Source organism: Mesoplodon mirus (genome assembly GCF_964341445.2).
Source record: "Mesoplodon mirus genome assembly, chromosome: 15".
NCBI lineage: Eukaryota > Metazoa > Chordata > Mammalia > Artiodactyla > Ziphiidae > Mesoplodon > Mesoplodon mirus.
In genome coordinates this window covers 23,701,040-23,725,252 of record NC_138991.1, presented here as the reverse complement: position 1 = coordinate 23,725,252, position 24,213 = coordinate 23,701,040, and the positions used below count along the sequence as shown (strand labels likewise).

Here is a 24,213-nt window from a genome sequence, read left to right as displayed (position 1 = left end):
AAAGGGGCACGATGGAGCTTTCTGCAGGGATTAAAGCATTCTGTATCTTGATTGAGATAGTGGTTATATATGGGTATGTATGTTAATGAAATTGGTCAAAATGTACTTAAAATCTGGGCATTTTATTACATGTAAACGTGTGAATAGTCTGGTTGGTTTTTTTTAAGCTCTCTCTCTGAGCCTCCTGTGCAGCCAGGGTTGACAATCACTGGATTTTCTGATTCCCAGCAGCCCTTCCCCCAAACGCTGTAAAGCCTCATCCTGAGATTCGTGGGTGAGGTGTTCATTCAAACGCTGGTCTGACAGGAGCCACAGGAGCCGAGCAGGAAGGGTTGGGGCAGCTTCGAGGCCCTCCACTGCTCTCACCCTCTTGGTTTTCCTGCCCCCCAGGTGGCCCTGCTGCGAGCCCAGCTGGCCCTGGAGCGGAAGCAGAGACAGGACTACATCGCCCGCTCAGTGCAGACGAGCCGTGAGCTGGCGGGCCTGCACCACAGCCTCTCTCACTCCCTCCTCGCCGTGGCCCAGGCCCCCGAGGCCACTGTCCTGGAGGCCGAGACCCGAAAGCTGGATGAGTCCCTGACTCAAAGCCTGACATCCCCTGGGCCGGTCCTGCTGTGCCCCAGCCCCAGCACTGCTCAAGGCGCCTCCAGGTAGCAGCTGCAGCGAGGGCAGGACACGGGCCAGCCTGAGAGCACACAGACAGACAGATGGCCATAGAGCGGGTCGTGGCCCCTCCACACAGCTGCTGTTTGCCAAAGAAAATTCTGACTCTGTTACCCAGCCTGGGAGCCCCAGGTCAGCTGGCATTCCCAGGAAGAGGGAGGGAAAGCTGCAAGGCTGGGGGAAGGCCCTGACTCACATGGGAATGAGGCACATCACACTTGCTGCCGGCCTGCAGTCACCCAGAGAGCGCCTTGCCCTGGCCAAGGGGCGTCTGCCGCCTCTCACCTAGAACTCATTATCCAGCACTTCACCCTCTCGGACACCTCCCCCTCCAGCAATAAACCCTGGGTCTTTGCATTTGTTCTCTGCTGCTGTCTCTGCCGTGTAGCTGGGCAACAGCCGTACATCAAGGGCATCTATTAAGGAAGAATTCACTGAAGATTCCTGTCAGGTGGCATGCATTTGTCATCTGCCTGCATTCTGATAGAGAAGGGCTACAGAAGATACACAAGACAAAGCCCCTGCCCACAGGAAGCTTGAGCCCAGTTGACAATAACAGGCAGATGAGTCAGAGACAGTTGTGTGTGCTGCCTAGAAGTGCTGTAGAAATTCCAGGGGCTGAGGCAGGAAGGCGTGAACTGGCCCTTGGTGGCTGGAGAGGAGTTGGGAGGGTTGCTAAGGATACTGGTGAGAAGACTGGTCGGCCTTAGCAGGGTGTGTTTGCGCTGAGGGATGAGGAGGGAGGGAGAGGAGGGAGGGCCTTGGGATCTAGATTTGAACTCATGGATAATGAGGAACCATCATATGTTCTTGACTTAAAACATGTTCTGGGGACTTTGAAAACACTGAGTTGGCTTTTGGCTAAAGTCAGCCTCTTGAGTTCAGAAGTTCTATCTGGCTTCATTCCCCTTCTGCACTGGGTGAAAGGCCCTGGGGTGTCCCTTTCTGGGCATATCAGCCGCAACCAACTGTGGCCCCCTATAGAGTCCAGCCATAGGTCAAGACAGGAAGGAGGATGGAGTGTGGCAGGACTTGTCACTTACAGCCTGGCCCTGGTTTAGGCAGTGTACAGGCTTAAGACCTATTGTTGGCAACTTCCTCAAAGCCTAAGAGAGAACAGTTTTCTTTAAAGAAGCAGGCATGGGACTTCCCTGGGGGTCCAGTGGGTAAGACTCTGCAGTCCCAATGCTGGGGGCCCAGGTTTGATCCCTGGTCAGGGAACTAGATCCCACGTGCATGCCACAACTAAGAAGTCTGCTGCAACTATGAGCCCATATGCCACAACTAAAAAAAAAAAAAAAAATCCCGCATGCCGCAACTAAGACCTGGGGCAGCCTAAATTAATTAATTAATTTAAAAATATATATATAGGGCTTCCCTGGTGTCACAGTGGATAAGAATCTGCCTGCCAATGCAGGGGACACGGGTTCAATCCCTGGTCCGGGAAGATCCCACATGCCGTGAAGCAGCTAAGCCTGTGCACCACAACTACTGAGCCTGTGCCCTAGAGCCCATGAGCCACAACTACTGAGCCCAAGAGCCACAACTACTGAAGCCTGCGTGCCTACTAGAGCCCATGCTCCGCAACAAGAGAAGCCACCGCAATGAGAAGCCCGTGCACCACAACTAGACAAAGCCCGCATGCAACAACGAAGACCCAACACAGCCAAAAAATAAATAAAAAATGATAATAAAAAATTTTTAAATACAATAAAGAAGCAGGCATGACCTTCTTCCAGCCCTCCAACCGTAATGTGTGATTCCTCTTACCTAGGCTTGGGGAAGGAGCTAAGGCCGGCTAAGAATGTGGGAGTTTAGGAGCAGCACCATGGTCCCCCAGACCTACTTACCCGGGGCTCAGGCCCTGTTATATCCCGTCACACTACACAGTGGGTAGGGGGCTGTTCACAGCTGCTGGAGCTTGGTTCCAAAGCCCATGCATGGGACTCCGCACAGATGCTTAGTAAAAAACAGTTTAAAACCCCCCAGAGCTAAATCTGGGGCCCCCAAGATGCCAGCTGGTCCCTGCCTCTAGTCACATCCCTGTGGCTCAATCCTTACCTGGCCTTTTCGATGCTACGAGTTCTCAGAGACAAATGAGATTTCTCTGGGTTCCTTACCTTTTTTGGTCCCCCAACTCTAGTTCTGTAGCTTAGAGCCTGACAGAGGGACCCTGTTGTTTACCTTGGAGTTTCTTCTCAGTTCCATTATCTGTAGGTTGTAAGCCAAGGCCTTAAGCCCCACACACCTTCTGGGAGCAGGGAGAGAGCTTTCAGCAGATGAAAGGCGTTGTAGAGGCAGCCAAGCAAGGTCTTCAGTAATAAACTATATCTGCTCCTCACTCCCCATCCAACCCTCAGTAGCCCCTCACCCCACTCTAGACCTCAGGCTAGGGCCTCCCCTCCCCACCAGATATTTGGTCAGGGTTAGTCTTCAAGTGTAGACTACGATCTTGCTCTCACATTCTTAGCTTGTGGATGATTTTCTGCTCCAACTTCCTAAAATACACTTTCTTTGACCAATAGTAGGATCAGCTGTTCGGAGGGTCCCACCAGTAACAGAACCAACTGCTCTTATCAGCTCCAAATCCAAAGAGAGAGACCTGAATTGGAGAAGCATGAAGGAAAGAATATGGGTCTTCCAGGCAGGACCCAACCTTGCCCCAAGGCATCCGGCCAGAGCTCCCTTTCCTTCTCTTTGTCACATGCAACAGGGCATAACCAGAGCAGTGAATCCAGTGGATGGGCACTGTCTCTGAGCAGCCAGCCAGTTCTCACGGATACAGTAGAGGGTGGTGTGATTGATCTCCAGAACCTGGTGGAAAGGAGGTCAGAGCTGAGCACGCAGGTCTCCATCCACAAATCCTCCCCCGCCCTCCAGCCTTCTTTCCTGCTTTGACAGAGGCTGCTACAGGCCCCAACGTCCTGAGAACAGAAGGGGGCGAGAGCTGAGTCGGAGGCTGGGCAATGTTCTTGTTCCCAGGGAGCGCTGGGTCTGGTGGGTGTGACACCCTGCTCTCTCAACAAGCCTCCATGCTTTGCATGTTAGAGCGACAATCACCACATTGCAACCTAATTACCTTTTCTCATCTGCTTCCCGCACAGGGACTAGCAGGGTGGTCTCTAACTCCATCAGGAGCTGCAGGGCCCATCGGGAGTGCTAGGCAAACCAGGTAGACACCCTGCTGGTGCAGGCAGGCTATGTAGATGCTTTGGGGCCAGCAGCAGAACTTCCAGAAGTACCTGTGGAGGTGGGGAGACCCCACCCACAAAAGCAGCAAGGCATCCTCCAGCCCGAGACTTCACATGCAGGCCTCATCTCAGCCCATGGGACAGGTCCCCTGGGCAGTGAGTTGATTGACTTGTTGGATCTTAGGACAGATGATGCCTTTAGCTGTTCCCCCTGCACTACTGCACCTCCTACCTCCTGTCCCACGAACCACCTACTCGCACTTGCTCCCGGGGCTGAGGAAGGGACCAGCTGAGCAATATGAAAACGCTGAGTCCTGAAGAGCCGGGGGAGTGGTGAGCAGAGGCAGGGAGGGGCAAGGAGCGGGGGCCCCCAGTGTGCCCCGAGCCATGAGACCCCTCTGCGCAGTCCTGGCGTGCAGGCTTCGCTCCACTCACCACACCGAGAAAGGAGGCAAGGGAGAAGGAAGGACAAGGACAAGGGGTCTCAAGGTTCTGGGGCCCTGCAGTTTACTCCCCTGCTCTCCTGAGACCAGGGTTTGCCTAGACCCTGACGGAGGCGAAGGCAAGGAGCGAGGCTTCTCCAGGGAAGAAAGGACTGTACTCCCGGCCCTGCTGTTGCTCACCTGACTCACATCAGTAGCCTGTCACAGAGTGGACATTAGGACCTCTTTCTTCTTAGTCCTTTGTCATTAATGCCCCCAGCTCTTTAAGTGCCTTCATAGGGCCTGAAGCTTGGCACAGGTGGAAGGGCTTGGAGGTAAGAAGTTGAATGGGTCGGGGGTCAGAGGAGAGACGTGAGCAAAGGCTGTGAGGTGGCCATCTGAGAGTGGGTGCTCGCTGTTCCCAGCTCATGGTCATTTGTGTGGAGGCAGAAAGCGGTAAGAATTAGTATTCAAGTTTAGTTCTTCCTTAATTACTACCACTTGTTGGGTGAGTGAATCAGGGAAGGCTTTTTTTCAGTGCCTGGTAACCCATACATTGCTCCTGCACCTCCTGTCTTGGTTTCCTGTCATTACCTCTCCTGTATCTGCATATTCCAACCCTACCAAGAGTCTAAGGCTTGTTGCTGGCCAAGAGTGGGCTCACATCCGAGCTGGCTAATTCCCTTGCCTTCTGCTGTTGCGTGATGCTCGGCAAGTCCTGCTGGAGCCTTTAGCTATAACTCTCTTCCCTGCCTAAGGGGTTGTCTCTTCAGCTTGTCCACCTGACCGCAAATAGAGAAATCCTGTGGGTGAGATCAGATGGACTGGTTGCTGCCCCCTGCTCCTAATCCAGCTTTTCATTCATCTGGCAAATACTCATCAAATCTATGTGTCACAAAGCTCCACAACACGCACTGAAAGGAGGAGCTCGTCTCCAGGGGAGACAGACCCTGGACGTAGAGAAACACTCACAGCATGACCTGGGTGCTGGGAAGAGACTCACTGGCCACTTGTAATGAGGGAAAGTGTCACAGAACATCTTGGAGGAAGAGAGGGCTTGAGGGCCCTTTCAAAGTGTTTGTCAAGCCAATTGGTTACACTGGGTGCATGGCGTCAAGGGCTGTACCTGCGGGTCCCGGGAGCAATGGCAGCTCTTGGAGTTGTACCAGCTAGCCCGGTCAGGTGAGACCGCTCTGACCAAAGAACAGAAGCATCATCCACAGGTGAGCATCAAGGCAGCCCACCAGCCTCAAACCCACCATTAAGCCTTCATTCCTGTCCCGTGGGACAACTCACAGGGCAAGTGGCAGGCTGACCAGGACAGCAGGCTCCGGAAAAAATAGGAAGCTGTGGTCGCAGCCTCCACCAGCATCCCACTGCCCTGGTGGCCTCCATCACTTCCCCAACCCTCCTCACCACACCTCCTATAGCACTTCACCTCTCACCTCCGCAGTCACCTGCTAAGCCCTACAGGGTGCTGTGCTGGAGGATGAGGGGAGGGAAGGGAGAAGTGCCTTTTGGTGTGTCCTGTGGCCTCCCTGGAGGAGAAGGAGTTGAAGGCCAGTGGGGTCCTTCCTGCCAGCCCATTTGTATCAGGGACCCCACCGCATAAGTCACGTTGTGAGTTCCTGAATGTAGGCTTTGTAGGTAAGATCACCTTCACCTTGGCATTCAGCCCAGGGTCCAGCTGGCAAGGGAGGGCTTAGAAACCAAGTATGATGGGGACAGGAATGAAAAGGGCAAGACTACATGCCAAGGCTAGTGTGGTGCATCTCTGAGAGCGATGCCAGCTATTCCGCATGAAGGCTTGTTAAGCATGAAGCAGACGGGAAAGGAAGAGCCTTTTGGCCCCTCTTGAGAAAAAAGCCTACGAGAAAACTTTGTGATGTGCTTAAAAGCAAATTTTTATCCAACCAAAGTTGGGGGGGGTAGTTTTTTTGGTTTTGCTTTGTTTTTAGGCCACATGGCTTGCAGGGATCTTAGTTCCCTGACCAAGGATCGAACCCAGGGCTCTCAGTGAAAGTGCTGAGTCCCAAACCACTAGACTGCCAGGGAACTCCCTAGATATTCATTTATTTAAAATGAAACAATTGCATGCACATGGTTAAAAATTAAATAGAATAGGGCGTCCCTGGTGGCGCAGTGGTTGAGAGTCCGCCTGCCAATGCAGGGGACATGGGTTTGTGCCCCGGTCCGGGAGGATCCCACATGCCACGGAGCGGCTGGGCCCGTGAGCCATGGCCGCTGAGCCTGCGTGTCTGGAGCCTGTGCTCCGCAACGGGAGAGGCCACAACAGTGAGAGGCCCGCGTACCGCAAAAAAAAAAAAAAAAAAAAAAAATTACAGGTCCTAACACATACTACTCTCCAAGGAACAAGATTATTTACATGAAAGGGCTTTGTAAACTGTAAACATCTATGTTAATATAACTATTACGTGCTAAAAAAAAAAAAGAAAGAGAAAGAAAGAAAGAAAGAAGAAAGAAAGAAAGAAAAGAGGGGGTGGGGAGGGAGGAAGGAAGGAAGAGGAGAGGAGGGGAGAGGAGGGGAGGGGAGGGGAGGGAAGCCAAGCCTGTAGATTACTGACACACTAGCTCCATTAGCCACCCCTCCCTGTCCCATCCCCAGAGCCACAAAGCCAGCTCATAAATTTACTGCTTTTTTACAACACCTTCACTTTTTTTTTTTTTTTTTTTTTTTTTTTTTTTTTGCAGTACACGGGCCTTTCACTGTTGTGGCCTCTCCCGTTGCGGAGCACAGGCTCTGGACGCGCAGGCCCAGCAGCCATGGCTCACGAGCCCAGCCGCTCCGCGGCATGTGGGATCTTCCCGGACCGGGGCACGAACCCGTGTCCCCTGCATCAGCAGGCGGATTCTCAACCACTGCGCCACCAGGGGAGCCTAACACCTTCACTTTTAACCCCTGGGAATTTCTCTTCCTTTGCCACCACTCAGCTATACATTCAAAGGGATACTTGTTACTCAGCATTTCAAGATGTTTTACAGCAGGAAGGCTCCCAGGACTAAGTCTGTATATTGCTGGAACTAGAACCATTATAATTAATTTTCTCACTGATCATTGTTTTATGATATGTGTAATGACTTAAATGACATTCTACAAACATTGAGAGAAGGTTCTTCCTTGAATGGATTGTATCATAGTGTGAATAAAAGGTATTTGCCTGAGACTCTTCTTAATCCAGTGCTTCTCAAACTTGAGCATGATTATCTGGAAGCCTTAATTAAAAACAGAATGCTGAGCCTCATCCCCAGAGTTTCTGATTCAGTTTTTGGCATTTCTCACAAGTTCCCAGGTGATGCTGCTGGTCCAGAGGCTGCACTTTGAGAACCACTGCCTTAGCTTAACATATCCAGGGCTTCCCTGGTGGCACAGTGGTTAAGAATCCACCTGCCAATGCAGGGACACAGGGTCGAGCCCTGGTCCAGGAAGATCCCACAGGCCGCGGAGCAACTAAGCCTGCGCACCACAACTACTGAAGCCCACGCGCCTAGAGCCTGTGCTCCGCAACAAGAGAAGCCACCGCAATGAGAAGCCCACGCACTGCAACGAAGAGTAGCCCTCGCTTGCTGCAACTAGAGAAAAGCCCTCGTGCAGCAATGAAGACCCAGCGCAGCCAAAAATAAATAAATAAATTTTAAAAAAGAAACATATCCAGCCAGCAATTACAGAGAAAAACTGGTTCCTTTCATAGAAGGAATTATATTTCTGCTTTCTAAAGAGGGGCTTATAATGTTTTCCTTCCACAGCCTGCAATACTTTCCTAACTGGCATCTCTGCTTCTGCTCTATCCATCCCTCATCCATTCTTCACCCGGCAACTGGAAAGATCTTAAATTAATTTCCTACTTGAATCCTTAATGGCATCCCACTGCATCAGAATAAAATCCAAAATCCTCACTCATCTCACACATTTTCCAGCCTTTCTGGCTTTTTCCTGTTCCCAGAACTTTCCAAGTTCCATCTTGCCCCAGGACCAGTTTCTCTATCTGGAACACACTACTCCCTCCTGTTCGTACCCTCAGCACTTCACCTCCTTGGTTCCTTCCCTTTCTTCCAGTCTTATTTTAAATATCGTTCATTTGGGGGCTCCTTCCCTGACCCCTGTATTATTGAAGTCCCTAAGAAGCTCTCCTAATTAGGCCCTGAGACCCCCTAACAGAGCTGCGTCATGATTCTTCCTTCTCAGGGGAAGCAGTGGGGTTTCTACACTGCAACTATTATTTTCAACCCAGATACACTGAGATCTCTATTTCTCCCAAGAGAAGGAGAACATGTAACACCTACAGATATACCTATTTCTTTAATGATTCAGGAAAAGTTCATTTATCAGTGTCCCACATAAGGTGAAAGAAGGCTGTGACTGGGCAGAATGAACTAATGAAAGGGCCTGAAACCTTCCCCTTCTCTGGTCAGGCTTGTAGGATACAGCTACAGGTGACCAGTGACCCCCCTCTTCCTGCAGCCCTGTGTGCAGAGTGAGGCACTCCTGTGCAGCCCCCAGCTGCTCCCAAGGCCAAAGGATCCCACCTTGAGGGAGAGGGCTGAAGCATTAGGGGGAAGCCTGACATTGTGAGGAGCAAAGTTTCCAACTGGTCAGTACCTTGGTCTCCTGTGACTTCTGTGTCATGGCCAACTAAAAGGACTCCATAAAGGGAAGGACTACCTAATTCTACAATTCCTAAAGCAGAAAGTCTCTCACCCTTGTTGTCGCTATTACAGTTCTCTGCTTTTTCCTTCACAGTACAAGGCACATTCTCCTTTAGGTAGTTTATTAATTAATTACTTTATTTTTTTCAAAATATTTTTATTGTAAAATATACATAAAATTTACCACTTTAACCATTTTTAAGTGTACAGTTCAGTGGTATATATATTGTTTGTTTGTTTTGTTTACCTCTCCCTACCCCCACTGAAAGATCCTCAAGAGTAGATATAAACCATATCTGTTTCATTCATCATGGTATTCCATAACACAGGGGAGACCTGGGAAATAGGAAGAGCTTGATAAACATGTGTTGAAGGAGTGAGTCACTTAGCATGGCGCCCCACTGAGGAAGGAGGGCTTGGAAGTTAAACATGAATAGGCACAGAATCGACAGAGACATACGGCAGAGAGGAGAGGACAATTTCTGTCAACATTGTCCCTGGGCATCCAACTGAGAATAGACTTCTCCTGCACTTGGTGGTGGTAGCTAATGCGTGGAAAAGACCCAGGCTCTGGAGGCAGAAAAACCAGGCCTTGAACCCCACCTTTGCCCCATTAACTACCCCTGCAACTTTGGGCAAAGTCAATCCAGCTCTTGGCTTCCTCATCTATAAAACGGGATTTAAAATAGCACCGACTTCCCAGGGTCGTTCTGATGTAGAATGGACAGCAGTTGGCATGTTGTCAGTTTTCAGTTAATACGTATTAGTCCTTTCCTTCTCCCCTTCCTAGCAAACTGCAGCCTGCGGGCAGAAGCAGGGACTCAGCTTCTCCTGAGTCGGATTGCCAGAATGCACCCAGCTTGTGTCCCTTCTCCTTTTCCTGGAAGCCTTCCCTGACCCAACGTGTCAGTCATTTTCTTCTGTGGACTCTGTCCACAGTCCCCTGTACCACCTCTTATCAAAGTTCTGGTCTAATGCCACTGAAATGATTTGAGCCGCGCACCTCCACTAGCCGTGCTCAGGCTGTTTCGGTAAAATCAACCCCAGAGGCCCTGGCTCCCAGAGTACTTTGAGGTCCAGAAGAAATGGGTTGGAATCAGGCCCTGCCATTAATTCCTGTGATCTAGGGCAAGTTACTTAGCTTCTCCAGGCCACAGTTTCTCCTTCAGAAAATGGATATAAAAGTCACACCTGGGCTTCCCTGGTGGCGCAGTGGTTGAGAGTCCGCCTGCCGATGCAGGGGACATGGGTTCGTGCCCCGGTCCGGAAAGATCCCACATGCCGTGGAGCGGCTGGGCCCGTGAGCCATGGCTGCTGAGCCTGCGCGTCCGGAGCCTGTGCTCCGCAATGGGAGAGGCCACAACAGTGACAGGCCCGCGTACTGCCAAAAAAAAAAAAAAAAAAAAAGTCACACCTACTTTACAGAGGTGATTCTCAAGCTGTAACTGCAGGGAATCACCTGGGAGCCATTCCTAGAGTTTCTGATTCATCAGGTTTGTGTCGGGGTACGATAACTTGCATTTCTAACCAATTCCAGGTGATAATGGGGCTGCTGCTCGGGGAGACTGAAAACCACTGTTCTAGGAGCTTCCAAGTTGTTCCAAGAGTCTCATGTGAAACTCGAGGCGCAGTTCCTGACGCAAGGCAAGCGAATGCTGCTATTACTGTGTCTACCCGGCGGAGTCCTCCTCCGGGGACCCTGTTCCGCAGAAGACCTACCCCCCATCCCGCCTTCCCTCGCTCCCTTACCGCTGGAGCCCTCCTTAGCCGCTAGACAGTAGTGCCAACAGCACGGGTGGGCGGGGCGGCCTGAGAGAGAACACGGGCGAAGGGTGGGGCCAAGCGTACGCATTGCTGCGCCTGCGTGCAGAGAGGGGGCGTGGCTCAAGCTCGGCCGGAAGCGGGAGGCTGCAGGGGCGGGCAGGCGGGAGGGCAGGTTGGCGTCCTCTTTCCGGCTGGTGCCCATGGAGGCGCTGGGGAAGCTGAAGCAGTTCGATGCCTACCCCAAGACTCTGGAGGACTTCCGGGTCAAGACCTGCGGGGGCGCCACGGGTAGGCCGTGGCGGGGTCGGGGTGGCGGGGAGTGGGGTGTCCTAGAGGTTGGCTGGGGCGCCTGGAACCTGCCCGGCCTGCCAGGGGCTGAGGAAGAGGAACAGAGGCCCTCCTGACCCTCGCTCCCTGCCCGCAGTGACCATTGTCAGTGGCCTTCTCATGCTGCTACTGTTCCTGTCCGAGCTGCAGTATTACCTCACCACTGAGGTAAGGGGCGGGGCCTAGTACGTGGGTGGGGCTTGGCGTTCTAGAGGGATGGGAATGGGGAAAAAGAGGCTTGGGGCCAAATCTTACTGAGGTCGTCCTGCCCCAGGTGCATCCTGAACTCTACGTGGACAAGTCACGGGGAGACAAACTGAAGATCAATATCAATGTGCTTTTTCCACACATGCCGTGTGCCTGTGAGTACCTCACCATGGGTGGGAGTTGCAAGTCCCAGGGTTCTCAGGTCGGCTTCCAGGTTCACACCTCCAGCCTTATGTTCTGGACTTCAGGACAACCTCCTTCCCCTAATCCACTGCTGCCCCAAGACAAGCCCAGCATCCCCATTACCCTCCAAAACCCAGATTCCCTTGCCCTTAGGTTCCCAGTACCTTACCCTGATTTCCTGCTTCCAGATCTGAGCATTGATGCCATGGATGTGGCTGGGGAGCAGCAGCTGGATGTGGAACACAACCTGTTCAAAAAACGGCTAGATAAGGATGGCTTTCCCGTGAGCTCAGAGGCGGAACGTCATGGTAACTGGGGGGAAGAGACCAGATCTCAAATCCCAGAGCTGGACAAGCCCAAGCACTACCTTCTGGCAAGTGGGCTGTGACCGGCCCAGTGACAAATGAAATATCTAGGACCCAGAGAAGTCAAGTGGCTTGCCTAGGGTCTCCCAGCCATTAAGAATCAGAGTGGGCTGAAATCCAGTTTTCTAGCCTAGTATTGAGAAGAGTACTATTCAGGGCTGTCATTCTCAGAGGTCCCCAATCCCTGCCTGTTGTGGTCTGAGTAACAGAAGTTTGAGGATGGGTCCTATGTGCTGTTGCCTTGGCAGAACTTCTCTAGGTGGACCCACGCTTCTCTGGGTGTTGCTTCCCTGTCCCATAGACTGACTTCAGCCCTGAATGCTCTTTCATCTTGGAATGAAGGATGGCTTAAGATTGAGTCTGTTCTTGAGTTAGATTGCCTGCGTTCGGATGTAGCTTCGTCTCTTGCCGTCTGTGACCTCAGCTATTAAGTGGTGTACCCACCACGTGGAACTGTAGGACCAAATGAAGTAATATGTGTACAATGCCTAGTACAGAGTGTCTGTTCACTTTTAGCTTCCTTTCTTCTCTCTGGGTGTCCTCCCAATGCCTCCATTAAGTCAGTCTCCCTCCATAACAAAACCTTCCTGAAATGTATGATTTTTCACACCTTAGGGATTCCTCTATTGGTGAGCTTTATCATTTATTTGTTCAACAAATATATGTTGAACACCAGTAAAACCAACAGAATTGTCTGTAGGATTTTGTGTGGGGTCAAGGTTGATTCCAAGGCTTTGGTCTGAGGAAATGAATGACTTGACAATCAGAAAGGAGGAAGAGGATTTGTGTGGGTAGGTGGGAGAGGTGGGGGAATATATATCCAGGACTGTGTAACAAGTAACCCCAAAAGTTAGTGACTTAACACAACAAACATTTTTTTTTTTTTCAGTTTCTATGGGTCAGGAATTCAGGAGTGACTTGGTGGGGCTGTTCTGACCATTGCAGTTGGCAACACGGAGGTCACTGGAGACTGAAAGGATTAGTTTTGATACTGTTGGGGATGAAAATCTAACCAAGGAGTAGAAAAGGAAGTGGAGACATCAAGTATAGATGACCCTTCCAGGAGTCTTGCTGTGAGACAGAGTGGAGAAGTGGGGTGGAGGCTGGAAGAGAGTGCGTGCGGGTTGGTAGGTTTGGTGTTGAGATTAAGTGAGGTCCTGTCGCTTCTCTTTTTTTAGTGGAAATTGAAAGCAAAGTCATTAGCTAAGAGTGGAGAAAGGGGAAGGGATTTTGGAAGCCCAAGGAAAAGGGAAAAAATAGAAATTAGTCATCGTGGGGAATGGGATAGTGAACTGATTATTGAAAGGAAGTTGGATTGCCAGGCAGTCTTAAGGGAGGCACAGGCAAGAAGTAGGCACAGGGAGTTGAACTCAACTAGGATTTGAGTTTTGCTAGACTTGTACGACGAAGGGAGAGAGGAACAAATGACTTGTGATTATGTGCAAGAGAATAATTGCAGCAGTGGACCAGAGAATTTATTTTCCAGCCTTGTAGAGATATAATTGAAATATACCATCGTGTAAGTTTAAGGTATACAACATGATGATTTAACATACATATTTGTTGTAAGGTGATTACCACAATAGGGTTCGCTAACACATCCATTACCTCAGAGTTACCTTTTTTGTGTATGTGGTGAGAACATTTAAGATGTACTCTCAGCAACTTTCAAGTATACAGTACAATATTGTTAACTGTAGTCACCATGCTGTACATTAGATCCCTAGAACTTATTCATCTTATAAGTGAAAGTCTATACCCTTTGACCAACATTTCCCCATTTCCCCTACCCCCCAGCCCCTGCCAGCCACCTGTCTACTCTCTGTTTCTATGAATTTGTTTTTTTTAGATTCTACATATAAATGAGATCATACAGTATTTGTCTTTCTCTATCTGACTTATTTCCCTTAATATAATGGCCACAAGTTTTATCCATGTTGTTGCAAATGGTAGGATTTCCTTCTTTTTAATGGCTGAATAATATTCCAATATATGTATATGATATATATAAAATATTCTAATATATATGATATATGTAATATTCATTATATATATACACACCATATATATATATACACACCATACACACACACACACACACACACACAAACAAACCACATTTTCCTTATCTGTTCATCTGCTGAGGGACACCTAGGTTGTTTTCATGTCTTGGTTGTTGTGAATAATGGTGCAATAAACATGGGACTACAGATATCTCTTCAAGATACTGATTTCTTTTCTTTTCTTTTTTTTTTTGTTTGTATATATACCCAGAAGTGGGAGTGCTGGAACAAATGGTAGTTCTATTTTTAATTTTTTGAGGAACTTCCATATTGTTTTCCATAGTGGCTGTACCAATTTACGCTCCCACCAACAGTGCACCAGGGTTCCCTTTTCTCCACTTTCTCATCAATACTTACTTCATTTTTGTTTTTGTTTTTTCTAATAATAGATATTCTAACAGGTGTGAGGCGATATCTTGTGGTTTTCATTTGCATTTCTCTGATGATTAGTGTTGTTAAGCGCCTTTTCATGTTCCTGTTGACCACCTATATGTCTTCTTTTGAAAAATGTCTATTCAAGTCCTTTGCCCATCTTTAATTGAATAAATTGATTTTTTTGCTATTGAGTTATATGAGTTCCTTACATGTTTTAGATATTAACCCCTTATCAGATATATCATTTGCAAATAGTTCTCCCATTCCATAGGTTGTCTTTTCATTTTGTTAATTGTCTCTTTGCTGTGCAGAAGCTATTTACTTTGATGCAGTTGCACTTATTTTTACTTTTGTTGCCTGTGCTTTCGGTGTCACATCCAAAAAACCATTGCCAAGACCAATATCAAGGAGTTCTTTCCCTATGTTTTCTTCTAGGGGTTTTATGGTATCAAGTCTTACATTTAACTCTTTAATCCACTTTGAGTTAATTTTTGTGAGTGGTGTAAAACGGGTATAATTTCAATCTTTTGTATGTGAATATCCAGTTTTCCCGGCACCATTTATTGAAGAGACTGTTCATTCCTCATTTGGACCATAAAATTTAAACACGGAGGGAAGTGACGATGTGAAGGGGTGATAGCGTCAGTGGTGTCAAAGAATTGGTAGATTCTGGGTACCAGAGAGAGTGATGTGGGAAAATGAGGATAAGATTGAAGATTGGGATACTTGAAATTGAATTTTGGAAGGTTTGTGGTAACTGGTAATAACTGAGTATGGAAATGCGTGGCTGAGGTTGGATGACAAAAATAGAAAGATTATTGGAGGACAGGAGGTCAGGGTATTGAATATTGAAATCGCCCGTTATGTTGAGGTAGTTAAAGGCAGGGAGCCAGGTGCAGAGAGAGCAGTCTGAGGACAAGCACCATGGTTAAGGGCTTACACTTTGGATTTAGAGCTGAAATCTGCCACTTACTGTGTTGCATTGGGCGAAATCACTTTTCATCTCTGAGTCTCAGCATCTTCTCAAGTACTATGGGGATAATAACCTCCACCTTCACCGTCATCGTGGGGTTGAAAAGAGACAATATATGTAAAGTACAGCGACCTGTACTCAGCTAATATTTAGTATTCACTGTTATTGTTTTACTACTATTACCGTTATCAAAAGAAGTAATATATGTGTAGAAATGCTTAGTGCCTGACACATAGTATACATGATGTAAATATTAGCTGTTATAATGTTTATTAACCCAAAGGGCCCATGCAAGGGTTAGGGGTATAGAGTTCACTGTGCCTGCCCCCAGCTGATGTCCCTGCCTCTGCCCTCCCCTTAGAGCTCGGGAAAGTTGAGATGAAGGTGTTTGACCCTGATTCCCTGGACCCTAATCGCTGTGAGAGCTGCTATGGTGCCGAGACGGAAGACATCAAGTGAGCCAGGGTCGGGGTGGGGGGTGGGGAGCAGGGCCCCCATCAGGTGCTTTTTGTCAGTCATCCTCAGCCTTTGTTGGACTCTGTGGGTTAGACCAAGAATTTAGACAGGACGGGACAGGCTGCATGCCTTGGTCCCTGATCCTGGTGCAGGCGACTGAGGCTCTGTGGCCAGGCCCTACCTGGGGGCTGCAGAGCTGGGGACGAGGTTGAAGTGGTCCTTGCTCTGGTTCACAGGCAGTCTCTGGAGTCCAGCTGCCTGGGTTCTACCCATGGGTCCTCCTTGGGCCAAGCTACGTAACCCTCTCTTGTGAAGGGGGACCATAATGGCACCTTTCTCATAAGAGTCACATAAGGAATATGTATGTAAAGCAGCGGGATGGAGGGCCCAGCCCAGGTTATTAATTAAGGCTTCCTTCCATATATGGTAACTGCTGGTTTGTTTCTCAGGCCCTGACCCGTGAGAGGCTGATTCACCAGGTCTAGGGCAGGGCCTGAGAATATGTATTTTCTAAAAAAAATTTTTAGGTAAAATATATATGACATAAAATTTACCATTTTAACCATTTTCATATGTGCAATCCAGTGGCATTAACTACATTCATAGCACTGTGCAGCCGTCACCACAATCTGGTCTAAAACTTTTCATCACCCCAAAGAAAATGCAAATATGTATTTTTAACAGTCCTGCTGCCGCTGAGGAAACATACTTTGAGAACACTGGATGGTCAGGGATGAAGCTGGCAGAGGCTTCATTAGTGGGCAGAACTGCTTTATTTCCCAAGGTGCCGGCACTGTTTCTCTGCCTCTTTGACATTCTCCCCCTGCACCTCCCCTCCTACAGGTGCTGTAACTCCTGTGAGGATGTGCGGGAGGCATATCGCCGTCGAGGCTGGGCCTTCAAGAACCCAGACACTATTGAGCAGTGCCGGCGAGAGGGCTTCAGCCAGAAGATGCAGGAGCAGAAGAATGAAGGCTGCCAGGTGTACGGCTTCTTGGAAGTCAACAAGGTACAGGAGGAGCCGAGGCGGCACAGGGCCAGCTGGGCTGTGGTGGGCCCCACTCCACTGTGAATCCAGGGGACAAAGGGAAGGGAGGAGACGGCTGGAGAATGAGAGGGTGTCTCCCCTACAGGTGGCGGGAAACTTCCACTTTGCCCCCGGGAAGAGCTTCCAGCAGTCCCACGTGCACGGTAAGTGACCCAACATCAGCTGGGAGCTTTAGCCCCTGGACACCTGGCGAGTTTGAGTGCCCCTTCGGCTGCCTGCTGCTCTTTGGTCTTTGGCCCAGAGTAGACCCTGAACCCAGGGCAGCAGTTTGGTAAACAGTTAAGAGCACAGGCCGAGGAGCCAGACTGCCTGGCTTCAGATTTCAGTTTTAGACCTTACAGGCTGTCTTAACTTTTTGAGCTTCAGTTTCCTCCTTTTTAAAGTGGGGATGATAGTACTCATCTCCTATGCTGTTTGGGCAGGTTAAAGATGATAGCACAGAGCCTGGCTTGTGGTAGGTACTTATTTAAATGGTAGCCCCCAGTATCAGATGACCTGTGTGTGAGGCTTTGGGGGAAGCAGAGCTGGTTTGGAACCCAGGTTCTGCCTCTCCCACGCTGTGTCGTATTTAGGACGTATTGAGCCCTACTCAATTTCTTCTTCTATAAAATGGGCCTGAAATAGTGCCTACCTTACAGGGTTGTTCACAAGCATGAAGAAATGAGATTTATTCGCATTCATTTATTCATTCGTACATTCACTAGATATTTAGTAATCACCTGTTGTGCGCCATGTGCTAGTCTAGGGGCTAAGGATACAGCAGTGATCAAAACAAAGTCCCTGGGACTTCCCTGGTGGCACAGTGCTTAAGAATCCACCTGCCAATGCAAGCGACACGGGTTCGACCCCTGGTCCAGGAAGGTCCCACATGCCGCGGAGCAACTAAGCCCACGCGCCACAAATACTGAGCCTGCGCTCTAGAGCCCGGGAGCCACAACTACTGAAGCCCCTGCACCTAGAGCCTGTGCTGCGCAACAGGAGAAGCCACTGCAATGAGAAGCCTGTGCATTGCAATGAAGAGTAGCCCCCGCTCACCACAACTAGAGAAAGCCCACACGCAGCAACGAAGACCCAACGTAGCCAAAAAAAAAATTTTTTAATGAAAAAAAAACAAAGTCCCTGCCCTCAGAACATTCTAGTAAAGAAACAGACAATAAACAAGTATGTAAAATATATGGTATATCAGATGCTATTAAGTAACTCAAACCCAAAAAAGGCAGGATAAGGATGATGGGGCCGAGAGGTTGGGTGAGACGGTGTGTGAGTACCATTCCATATCGGGTGGTCAGGGGAAGACTCTGATGGATGACATTTGAGTGAAGACCTGAAGAAAGTGAAGGGACCGGCCATGTGGATAACGGGGGTGAGGTGTTTCAAGCAGAGAGAATAGCAAATGCAAATCCCTAAGGCAGGAATGTGCTTGGTGAACTCAGGGCACAGTGAGGAAATGAGGGTGGCCGGAGCACAGATAGCCGAGCTGCGTGGTTAGCAGTAAGACACGGGAGGTAACGGGGCCCAGGAGGGCACTGCAGGGACTCGGGCTGCTGCTTTGCATGAGATGGAAGGCTGTCGTGGGGCTCTGAAGAAGAGGCACGTGATCTGACTTAACTTTGAAAAGACAGGCAGCCCTCTGCTCTGTGGAGAAGATGGGGGGCCCGGATGGGGGGTGTGGCGGAGGAGGACAGAGGCAGAGAGGCCGATCAGGAGGCTGTTATGGCGATGGGTTCAGGCACCAGGTGATGGGGGCGGGGCCAGAGTGGTGGTAGATGTGGTGAGAAGTGACTGCGGGTATTTTGAAGGTGGAGCTGCTGATGGATGCGAAGGTGAGGGAAAGAGGAGTCAAGATGACTCCGAAGTTTTCTACTAGAGGAGCGAGAAGGATGAAGTTACCATTTAGTGACGGGGGATGACTCAGAGGAACAGGCTTAGATGGTTGGAGTGGGGGGCATAAAGCTACTTTCAACATGTTCGGACCAATGGGATGTGGGTGTCCTTTTAGACACCTCAGATGTCAAGTAAGAAGTTGGCCATTCAAGTCTGGAGTTTAGGGGACAGGCCTGGCCTAGAGATACAAATGTTGGAGTCCTCAGTGTATTAAAACCATGGGACTGAATGAATCACCTTCTGGGTGGAGGTGAGGGTAGATGGAGAACAGGAGAGCTCAGGAGCCTAAGCGCCGGGCCCCAGCATTAGAGGACAGGGCATCGGGAGGAAGCAGCAGAGGAGACTGCTAAGAAACACTGAGGAAATGAGAGTGTGAACCAGGCATCCTGAAAGCTAAGGGGTGAAAGTGTTTCCAAAAACATATCAGATGCTTCTGGACATCAAGTACAGCGACCATTGGGTGTATAACGTGGCAGTGGTCATTGTGACCTTAACAGAGCCGTTCGGGTGGAGTGCCAGGGAGCACCACGGAGTGGTTCAGGAGGGAATGGGAGAGGAGTTGGAGCCAGTGAGCAGAGGCAGAGCTTGTGGGGTTTGTTCTAAAGGGAAGGGAGAGAGTGGGCTGTGGCTGGAGGGTAACGTGGAGTCAAGGGGGGTTTTGTAAGATGTGTGATGTAGCAGTGTGTTAATATACTGTCGGAAGTTACCTACTGAAGAGAGCAGAAGCGATGCTCCGGAAATGAGAGAGACATTTACTGGAGTGAAGTCCTTGAGAAGGAAAAGGAACACAATGTAGTGCCTTAGAGGGGTAGAAAGCCCCAACTTGGCAACAGGAGGAAGTACCCATACCAGGGGATGAGAGATGACCTGGCAGTGTGAGCTGCCCGGTGACGAAGGACAGCAGGAGTAACAGGCCTGATGGAGATGGCCCTGCTCGTCTTTAAGGCAGTCGGGGATGAGGCTGAGTGTTGGAGAGGATCTGAGTGTTGGAGAGGCAGGTGGATCTGGAGGGGGCCGGGGAAGGGTGGTCTCACTGGGATTAGGAAGACGATCAGCGTGGAGCTGTGGGCGCAGGGCCTGCAGGTGGTGCGTCTCTGCTTCTCTGTCTGGGCTGTTGTCATAGTCAGGGAGCCCAGGGCAAAAGGCACTCCATATCCTAGAAGGATGTTCGAAACACAGAACCACAGTTGCCCGAGGCCAGAGGCTGAATTGAAGGCCTGGGAGCTGGTTTCTGACATTCTGTTGATTGGGGGAGAAAAGGGGAAGATTGTAAAGTTTACCAAGTATTTTCCCATCTTAGATCCTGCCTGGTCCTCAGGACAGCCCTGTGCAGAGGGGAACACCAAGGCTCAGAGAGGACAAGTGATTTGCCCAAGGTCACACAGCTAGGAAAGTGACTCAGGGCTCTGGGTCTTTTGTTCTTCCTAGGCCACCATACTTCTGCCCCCAAGCCCCCTTGCCCTCTTCTCTGGCCAGGGAAGGGCTCCTTTGGGGAGGGGACCAGGAGGAGGCTTGTTAGCTGAGTCCAGACCCTGCTGCTGAGGCAGGAATATCCAGTCTTCCCTTCTACCACATATCTTGGTCCGTAATTCTCGTAGTTCTTGTTGTGAAGCTCTGAATCTTTTTTCTCTTCCTCCCTTCTCTCTTCCTCCCTCCCCCATGCTGCAGTACATGCTGTGGAGAGTAAGTGGCCCTGCCCTCCCAGGGAGGCCAAGCCCCCATTTCTGGGGCAGCCTGCCCTCCCAGGATGGGCGGAGGTGTGGATGGGCGGGATGGCTGCCCGGTGACTATAAAAAGCAGTGGGATGTATCTTTTAGGTGGGGTTCCTTGTAGCAGGGAGGGATCAGGGTTAGAGGGCAGGAAGAGCTTGTTCTGGAACAGAGGGTGCAGGTTGCCTGTGGGATTTCCTTTGGTGGATTGAGGGTGAGGGCAGAGGAGGCAGGGAAAGAGCTTGGACCACATGCTCAGGTCCCACCTCACTCTGGGGTTCAGTGATTGGCCATTGGCTCTCGTTAAACCTGAGTCAGTGGGTTTTCTTTCCTGAGATGCAGGCAGGGCCTTGGTGGGAGCAAAGGCCTGGAGTGATGCCCGTGAAGGGCTCCCTGTGTATGTGAGGGAGGAAGTGGGGCCTGTGGAGGGCATGGACTCTCACGCAGGCCTGCGGCAGGCCCTCTGGCTGCCCTCAAGCAGGGCCAGGCTGGTGAGTGAATGAGGGGTAGAGGACGAGCCAGGCGGGTCACAGTCCAGAGGGAGGAGTGAGGAGGCCCAGGCGAGGGTGTGGGGAGCCTGCTCCGCCTGCTGACATCTTCTCCCTTCTCTCCTAGTCCACGACCTGCAGAGCTTCGGCCTCGACAATGTACGTACCAGGTAGAAACCTTGGAGGGCGGGTGGAAGCATGCTGCTGCCTTCATTCTCTGTAGAGACATCCTGGGGTGGGGAGCAGATATAGAAAAATAAACCATGTTCTGACAGGGGGTGCGGTCCGAGGGTACTGGCGGTGACTTTTGAACTGAGATCCGCGTGGGCTGGAGACGGGATGGGCTTGATCAAGAGCATCCGGGAAGAGGGAGCCTTGGGGTGAGGTCAGGAGGGTTGGGGCACTTCTAAGGAACAACAGGGCCATGTGGTTGGGTGAGGATGAGGCTGGAGGGTTGGCAGGCCGGCCAGGGGGTCTGGACTTTCTCCCAAGCAGTTGGGAGGCTGTTGGCTTACCTTAAGCAAGGTTATGACATAATCAGATTTGCACTTTTTTAAAAGATCCCTCTAGTGGCTAAGTTTGATCTAGACGGGAGCAGGACAGCAGCCAGAGCTGGGAGGTCTGGGGTGCCTCCAGGCAAAGCCAGCACCTGCCACACAGGGCCCATGTCCAGTCTGTGCTTGGCTAATGGGTGGGTGCAGCCAGAGCCTCAAACTCTGGAGCCCCAGGAGCCCCCAGACCCTGAGGAAGGAGTTCCTAGGTGGGGTGGGGGTGCCTGTCTCAAGCAGGTTCTCCTAGGCAGGGCCCAGCCCTTGGCCCATCTCCACGCACCCACTCCCCAGACCCAGGTGCCCCTGTCTGCTCCTGTCTGAAGAGCCTTTGAGAGGGAGGGGCCTGTCGGGGCCTCGAGTGCTCCGAGACCCAGGAGCTGGTGTTGCTTGCAGATCAACATGACCCACTACATCCAGCACCTGTCATTCGGGGAGGACTACCCGGGCATTGTGAACCCCCTGGACCACACCAACGTCACTGCACCCCAAGGTACCAGCCCGGGAGGTAGCCCCCAGCTACCCAAGCCCTGCCTGCACCCACGCCCAGTGCCCTCTTCTCCCTGCAGCCTCCATGATGTTCCAGTACTTTGTGAAGGTGGTGCCCACGGTGTACATGAAGGTAGATGGGGAGGTGAGTCTGAGGGAGCTCAGACATCCGGGCACCCTCTTGGCACCAGGCACTTGAGTTCCTTCAAGCTGGGAAGCGGAGTCCTGCTCTTATCCCCATATGATGGGTGACAAGCTGAGGCTCAGAGAGGGTAGGTGATTTGCCCTCACAGCCAGAGCTCAGGCCTCAGGCTGTCAGATTTCAAAGTGCTTTTCCTACTTGCCCAAAGTGCCTCCATCCACTCCTCCCGTGTCCACTCTCTGTCTGCCTCACTGTCCCCCGTTATCTGCCCTGAGCCGGGAGCTAGCAAGGTCAACCCTCCCGTGCCCCTTCCTCCCGTCTCTGCTGTGGCCTGTAGAGCAGCATCTCCGCAGACTGGTAGAATGCAAGGGACTGAGCAGAGAGGAAGTCAGGCCCAGCCTCTCCAGAAGCTTGTGGTACAGCCTTGGAGAGTTGCTTCTCACCCCTGGACCCCCATTGAGAGGGTCCACCAAACGTAGCTGGGATTGAGAAACTGTAAAGAGCTGGTGACTGGAGGGGAAGCTGGGATGGTCAGGCTGGGAGAGGGCATCTAGGTGGTCCCCAGGCCTTGCAGTGTTTGTTTCCAACGTGGGGCCTCGTTTTCTCCCCCACACAGTCAAGGCACTGCAACACCAGGGGTAGGAGCAGGGGTGGGGCGGCAGGGTTGGGAGCCAGGTCATAGACCCGGCCCTGGCCCAGGCTCCCCTCCCATCCCAGGTGCTGAGGACAAATCAGTTCTCTGTGACCAGACATGAGAAGGTCGCCAATGGGCTGATGGGCGATCAGGGGCTTCCTGGAGTCTTCGTGCTGTACGAGCTCTCGCCCATGATGGTGAAGCTGACGGAGAAGCACAGGTGAGGGCGGGGGAGAGGGAGGGGCCTGGGCCGGCAGGGAGCGGGGTGCCTGCTGACCCTCCCCCGCCCCTCTGCCAGGTCCTTCACACACTTCCTGACAGGCGTGTGCGCCATCATCGGGGGCATGTTCACAGGTTAGAAGCTCGAGGGTGTCTCTCTGGGGTTCAGGGTGTGGTGGGGAGTGTAAAGCTTGACTCCCCCGACTAGGTTTTGGTTGAGGGAGGAGGGGCACTTCAAGGGCCAAGGGGGGCGATGCTGGCCTGGCCAGTCAGGTGACAAGGCCCGGAGGTCAAGCCAAGAGCCCGCCTGGGCCAGTGCCAGCCCTCGTCTCTCTCCCCAGTGGCCGGACTCATCGACTCTCTCATCTACCACTCGGCTCGAGCCATCCAGAAGAAAATTGATCTAGGGAAGACAACATAGTTGTCCGTCCCTTCCCCCACAACAAGTCTCTGTTTTTCTTTGGCCTTGTGGTCATTTTCCCAGCCTCTTACCCCATCCACCCTGCACACCCCGTCAGCAAAGAGTCAGTCGCAGCCCCAGGTTGGTAAATCTATCGATTGTGATAGTACTCGCTGGTCTCTGTGTGGTTCTTGGGTCTGGCTGGAGCGTGGGAACAACCCTCATCACAGCCACTTATCGAAGGCAGTCAGGACTGACTGATCAGAGCCAGGAGCCTCTGGGAGCCCCACGTGGACGTCCCCTGCTTAATAGGACTTGATTCAAACCAGACTGATGTTCACTCCACAGCTCCATCATCAGTCCCTCCCACCGTGGCCTTCAGGCCTTTTGGGTTCAGCCCCAGGGCTTAGATGGACCTGTCCAGGATGAGCTTCCTGGAGTCATCCTGGCCCCCAGCCTTGTGAGTTTGCGACCCCACTGGTAATAGGCCCTGGCTGCAGGCTGGGGATTGCCACCTCAGTGGTGGCTAAAGCTGGGGCCCCACCCTGCCACCCTGGGCTCAGTCACCTGATCCCCTCCTGCTCATTGACCCTGCGACGTGCCAAGCGCCTGCTGGCTCCTGGTGCCCAGAGGGGTACAGCCAGGTCCTTTGCAATTTCCTGGGTGGACACAACTGAAAAATGGGGAGGGAAGGTAGTGGTGGCCATTCTGGAGCAGGGCTAGCATCAGACTCTGGCTCTGGACCTAGTCAGGCCTTCCCATTACAGCCCTTAAGATGTGTGGGGAACCGGCCCTGAGACCTCACCACTGCACAGCCCAGGGAACCAGGGACATTAGTAGCTGGTCAGTTCAGCCATTCATTTCTCAGGGAGTTTCAGTGTAAGACAGTAGTGGGGGGAGAAGCAGAGGACAGAAAGCAGAGTAGGGCAATGACAGCAAAACTTCTGGAGGCAGCCGGACATGAGACCCAGCTCTGATGTGGCCATTTACGAGCTGTG

At 51.3% G+C, this 24,213-nt stretch overlaps 2 protein-coding genes across 11 annotated transcripts in view; both read left to right on the top strand.

The window, feature by feature from the left end:
- Positions 1-1,020, top strand: part of CEP250 (centrosomal protein 250) — a 48,673-nt gene extending 47,653 nt beyond the window's left edge. For all 10 annotated transcript variants that reach the window (XM_082644167.1, XM_082644168.1, XM_082644165.1 and 7 more), the window contains one exon: positions 391-1,020. In XM_082644167.1, coding sequence (XP_082500293.1) covers positions 391-654 — 264 coding nt within the window. In that variant the 3' untranslated portion in view covers positions 655-1,020. The remainder of the gene's footprint in view (positions 1-390) is intronic.
- A 9,812-nt stretch (positions 1,021-10,832) lies between these two features.
- Positions 10,833-23,384, top strand: ERGIC3 (ERGIC and golgi 3). Its single transcript, XM_082643894.1, has 13 exons — positions 10,833-10,993; positions 11,130-11,200; positions 11,307-11,394; positions 11,611-11,730; positions 15,560-15,653; positions 16,498-16,663; positions 16,788-16,845; positions 20,911-20,942; positions 21,728-21,824; positions 21,901-21,965; positions 22,680-22,816; positions 22,895-22,950; positions 23,157-23,384. The coding sequence occupies exons 1-13, from the start codon at positions 10,906-10,908 to the stop codon at positions 23,234-23,236; spliced, it is 1,152 nt and encodes a 383-aa protein (XP_082500020.1). The 5' UTR covers positions 10,833-10,905; the 3' UTR covers positions 23,237-23,384.
- The last annotated feature ends 829 nt before the right edge of the window (positions 23,385-24,213 follow it).